The 6,321-nt window shown below is 31.8% G+C and overlaps 1 protein-coding gene across 1 annotated transcript in view; it reads left to right on the forward strand.

The window, feature by feature from the left end:
• LOC105619259 (G1/S-specific cyclin-D2) overlaps positions 1–6,321 on the forward strand; it is a 51,491-nt gene that overhangs the window by 11,837 nt on the left and 33,333 nt on the right. The window contains exon 2 of the mRNA XM_012200783.1: positions 892–1,107. Within this exon, the coding sequence (XP_012056173.1) occupies positions 892–1,107 (216 nt within the window). The remainder of the gene's footprint in view (positions 1–891; positions 1,108–6,321) is intronic.

Below are 6,321 nucleotides of genomic sequence, written 5' to 3' on the forward strand. Positions count from 1 at the left end.
GAGAGAGAGAGAGAGGAGATATTCCATAAATAGAACATTGGAAAGAAATGTGGATTAGAATGAGATTTCATTTTAAGAAAGAAGAGTAAAATGTTACTCTTTAAAAGTTTTAAAGAGAATTTTAATCTATTGGATTAATCTAAACGAATCTATTGGAATCACATTTACAAAGTTGGAGAGATTTCGATTGTTATATTAACCTTCTCTAACTGATATACAATGGATTTTGAGAAAATATCGAGAAAAATATTAGATTTGACTAGACTCTGTTCTGTTTATTTTTCATCTAATCGATATACAAAATAAAAAAAATTTACTGAAATATAATAAATAAAATTTATCGATTTTAAATAATTACAGTAAATAAAAAATTTTGATTGACAAAGTCATGGGGTCACCTTAATCCTACCATTAAGATATGAACACAAACTTCACAAAGGAAACAGATTTTCTACTTTCCGACAACCAGTATCAAATTTCCTGCTTTTAATACGTGTTTACTATCAAGTCCCTTGGTCCAAGGCCGGGATCGCCTTCAATAAGTCGGCGAATACCAATATAATCTAGAAAAACATGTCTATTATGTCTACTATGTATTGTTTGAAAGCAGAAAATCTGCTTCTTTTATGTTTTATATTGTTTATGCTTTTAGAGGATTAATCGATTTCTGATTTTGCACCACGCTTATACAATATATATAATCAACAATCTTCAATCACAACACGACCTGCTAATGAGCTAAATTTACATCGCAAGTTGCGTATCTGGATGTTCTCGCGCGGCGACTCGATCGTCCGATTTTGAAATGATTTCTCATTTCGTTATCATGTGACGTGCATGTTACATCAGTACGTATAATGTTGTAAATATATCATTCTGCGCCTGTTGCAGGTATGCGAAGAGCAGAAATGCCAGGATGAGGTCTTTCCCCTGTCGATGAATTATGTCGACAGGTTCCTTTCGATCTGCCCAATCAGGAAGTCGCAGCTGCAACTGCTCGGCACCGCTTGCTTGCTGCTGGCGTCGAAGCTGCGTGAAACATCGCCACTCACGGCTGAAGTCTTGGTTTTCTATACCGATAATTCCATCACTCTCGACGATCTATGGGTAAGTGAAAACTCGAGAAAAAGAGCACGATTGATCGTAATATTCGATGAGAGAATGAGAGACACCATTGTTTATTTACCAGTTCGAACGTGCCTCCTTCGATCGATATATTTTGTCTCACAATGTGGCAGCTATGAATTGCTGTGTTAATTTTTTGACCCATATAGACGCAAATCGCAGCTTTATCTTATCGCGAAACTGTTAAATGGTCTTTGCAACAAGCCAATTATCTGCAAGCGGGAACAATCGCATAACAATAAGTTGATAATTTTCTAATGTTCTGAATTCCATAGTTATAGGCATAAACAAAAGTTGTTCGTATCTTTTTAGACTTTAAATAAGTACCAACAGTACTCCACACGTTATCTTAAAAATCTTGTTCGGGAGAAACAAAATAAAAAATATTGCCCAGAATTGTTAAAATTTGATATTTGTACATTTCTCTCTCTCTCTCTCTCTTGGATATAAATAATGTAAATTTAACTCTGTACATTCAAATAAAAAAAAAACAAAAAATAATAAACATAATAAATGAAGAAAAGTTGCGGATCTATTGCATTCAATTCTTTATTCTAACTGCTAAAAGTTACCGAAATGTTCTAATTTACGACTATAAGTTTCTATATCATTCAATTAATATCTGCAACTTTAATTTATATATTATCTAACTATTATATATATATTACTATATATTAAAAAATTTTATTATATGAAAATTGCGCACTGTTTACTGTGTCGACTCTCAATGGCTATTTTTTTAATTGTCAATTTTTTGTTACGAAAATGTAAATTTTTTAGGGTTTTTAGGTTTTCTGAACCTCCCTCCCCCCATTTACCTACTTAAAGGCTGTTCGCTGAAAAGTCTGGTTATTAAATAACCAAACTTTTCAGAGTATAAGGTTCTCATTTGCGTCAATTTTAAGCAGCAGCTTCTCGTTTTACTTTAACTTGCTAACGCGTTGTACGGACAAAATCAGTCGAATTCGTGGCACGTGCGAACGAACAAAGCATACGCACAATACCGCTAGTCGCGTCGTTGTCAATTCCACTGTATAATTATCCAAATAGACATTTCTAATGTGAGAGATCCATCAGGAGATCTTTCCGCAATGTAGGACGTCAAGCGATCGATATCGAGAGCGTGATACTCCTGTTGTACAGAATGTAGAGTAACAACTGATGTAAATAAAAACGTGCGAGGAAAAAATAGCGATCGATGGCCCGATCCATTTATGTATCTGGGCTATGACGATCGGCGATACTGCAAACACGAATGTGTTTCGTGCACATTTGAAGTTCGGTAAATATACGAATATAAAATTACACTCTCCGATGTAGATCATTGAGATGGATATTTAAAGCGGCACGACAAAGTCTCGGTACTCGAAAGTCAGTTCTAAATCATAAGCGTTTCGAATTTCAGTTAACTAAAATGTAATTGACTTTCTCTTTTTCTTCTACTTTTGTCGAACTAATCCTTATATAAAATTTTTGTGGAAGAAATTTTTACGATATGCGATTTTTTAGATAAGAATATAATTCAGAATTGTTGCCTATCTTTTACGACTCATGTCTCAGTTAAAAGAGCATATTTCTAACAGTTTGAACAAATAGAAGATCAAGAAATTTCGTTTTTTTTTAATTTTTATTTATGTAAAAGTTATACATTTTTTTTTATATTTTAAATAAAATTTTTAGAAAAGAATTTTTTGTTATATACGCCGAAACGTCAGGATTTCTGTAGATGAATATTTTGTTACAAATATATTCTTGATTTATCTAGCAAGTGCAGTTTTTCTTTTATTAACATATTTAGTTGGTTTCCTTCATATTAATATTATTTATCAAACTTTTATGGAAGAAATATAAAGTATGTGTACTCAGATCAGACAATCGAATTTGTTTTCTAAATTCAAGCAGAATCCACTCAATGTTGCCGTTTCTTAAAGGAACAAAATCACAATATTTAAGGTTCTTTAATTCTGTTTTGTATAGCAAGGATTTGCGTGTAATATAAGAAGAGAAAGCTTGCTATTTGTTCTTACGAGCGTTGACCCCATCAGTTATATACATATTGAGTGTGTATATAACTTATACAAAGTATTGAAAAGAGTGATTAACCAGCATAATCGATGTATATCATACCTTGTTCTTAAACTTGTCGAAGGATATATCGCTTATTTGATAGAAAAGTAATACATCTTAAAATTAGCAATTTTACAAGAGCACATTAAAAAATTCTGAATTAAAAAAAATAAAATAATCTTTTCTATGAGCAATCGTTGTGAATTTGGCCAAAGTAGATAGAGGATAAGCGACACTTCTGCTCTCTAGCGTTAAATTGAAGGAATTACAAATGTATCGTGCGTTTTTTCAACAAAAAATATACATCATACTTTAGAGTTGATTTTCTATCATTATGTTAAAAATATTAATTTTTGAATTATTTCTGTGATTTCCAAGAAAATATGTAATTCAATAGTTCATAAATTTGATAAATTATTTAATTTAATAATAATAATATAAATATTTTAATATATAATAGTGATAATAATATAATTTCAAAATAATAAAAATATAAATAATCTGATTATATAAATTATAAATTATATAAATTATTCTTTTATAAAAATTGAAAGAATAAGTTTAATGCTTTCAAAAAATATTTGTAAGTATTTTTTAATTTTAGTTAATATCTTTTAAAAGGTATAAAACATGTCGAAGAATTAATTTTCTAAAAAAAATTATTTTTTGTGATCGAGAATCTAAAAGTAAAGAGATAAAATTATAAACTTATTATTAAAAAGCTTAGACATCCATTGTCTTGCGGATTACAAATAATGTAATTCCTCATATTTTTTTTCGATATCTCTAACGAGGATCTCGAAATAAATTTGAGAGATCGTTTTATTCTCCCTAAAAAAAAAGCGGATCTAGCCTTCTAAACCGGTCTTGGAGCACACAGATTGAAGACGCGGATTTTGTTAAATGCGCATGTTTGATCGTGATATCTTACCGCTTCTACAATAGTCTCAAGCGGACTACATTATCGTGACGGTCAGATCATAGATTAAATACGTATATCGACCGGTCCGAGCAACATATTCGTCGCACAAAATTGCAACGAAGCGTCACGTCAAATCATGTTCGTTAGGTGAATGATATGGCTTGTCCGGGAGCGCAAATTTCGATGGTCCAATCGACACGGTGACGTGGCTCCACGTGAACTATTTTGGGCCATACCAGGCGGTCTTCGGCAACTTCAGCTATAATGGGATGGCGATCATCTTTCTTCCTTTCTCTTTCTCTCTCTCTCTCTCTCTCTCTCTCTCTTTCTGTCTAACGTCCGCTCTCTGACGTCGTGCGATTTCTTTGCGGCCTCGAAAGTTGAATATCTTCTCAACGTGTCCGTCTCGCACGTTTTCGCGGAGATATTCGCACTTGATCCGTTGAATCGTTAATATCGCCATCCACCAGACAGATGTAGCAATTAATCGTACATTGATACTTTCTCATTATAATAACCGTCTAAATACCATTTACAATTTCCCCCGCAAGCATTAATTGTATTGATGATGACGAGAGTCTCTCTCGTAACATTTTGCGTTATCAAAATGGTCAAGTAACAGTTTTTCTAGGACTTGTGAATGGATTTTTGAATTTAAATGAATTTTATTTGACTGGATCAAAATGAGGGGCGGGTGTATTTTAGAAATGTGCACAGTGTTTATTGTACAAGTTAATTTTAATAATTGTAGTTGCATAGATAAAAGATATTTATGCGACAGATATTTATTTATATTTTCAACATACAAATATGTCTTAATTCAATTTTATTTCAATTCAGATTTGAAGTTAATTTATATTTTAACTCGGGAGTCCCCCTAATTTTTTTTACGTCACTGATGTGTTTTTTACACTTCAATTAAAAGTCACTATTAATTACATGTTACATATTATTGATTGTCCTATTATTAATTGTCCTATTAATTTATTAATATTTACAACTTATCAACATGTACAAAGATTTACTTGATGTTTTCTTGAAAATGATAAAAAATAAAACATAAGTATGAATTCCTTTTTAGTAAAGAAAACTCTGAGATTGAGCTTTATTTTTTTGCTGTTGATGTAAAAATTACTCCAGATTATTTCCAGATGTTAAAGCGAATTTTTAAATTATATAGGCTCTAGTCTTTTATATCAAACTACTCATTTATTCATCTCTTTTATTAACCTGTTCTTTATTAACTTCTTTTAAGTTACGACTTATTAACTTTTGAAAATCGTCTTTTGAAAACTAAAAGAGACTTTTAATTATCATTTTTATGTAATACAGTATTCTATTTATCGTACTATGAATTTATTCCGATCGGGCACATTCCTTGATGAAACATGAGAATTACATCAGCGTTTGCTCCTCCGTTTTACGAAAGTACAAGGATATCTTGTTCAAGCGTTCCTCTATTGGTGGCATGCCAGATAGCTCGTCACCAGTAGCGTATCTCCACCGACGCGACTCCGATCCCCAATCATTATTCCTGTGAATCATCGCCATTTCTTTGCAATCTATTGTGATGTTAATCGCAAAAAATGCGAACGATATTGACTTGTCATGCAACGTTTTGCTTCTTTGAAGACCTTTTTATTAAAAAAAACCAATATTGTAGTACTATTAACCTTGTAATAAAGTTGCGTATTTCTCCGTAGGAACAAAAAACTCACTGTATGATGAAAGCAAGAGTCTTTGTTTCTGCCGACAGTTCTAAATATAATATTGAAATACTAATTTTAGATATTTTAAATTTTTTCAGATATTAAAAATTTTTTCTTAAATTATATTTCCGTAGCTTAACAATTTTTTTTAATTATTCGCGACAGTTACCGATTTGACGAATATTTCAACTACTTTCTGTCGGCTCTCTGTGATCTTGTTGTTCCATTTGTATTCTTGCCACGATAAACCACGACGAATTGAACCTTTTGCAGAAATTACAATACACGTGACTTCTGCGGACTACCGTGTGATATGAAACTTAATAATCATACCGCGTGTCGGATATCAAACCATGCAGAGTCTAGTCTTCGTCGCGAAAAACGTGCCTACAAATGCAAAATTTCGATGATACTTCGTTTAGCTATTCGACTTTTTTTTTTTNTTTTTTGAGATCTTCTAGTTTCTACAAAGAAAAGCAGTCTTTTAAAGTCCACTGT

The sequence above is a fragment of the Atta cephalotes genome (genome assembly GCF_000143395.1).
Source record: "Atta cephalotes unplaced genomic scaffold scaffold00020, whole genome shotgun sequence".
Lineage (NCBI taxonomy): Eukaryota > Metazoa > Arthropoda > Insecta > Hymenoptera > Formicidae > Atta > Atta cephalotes.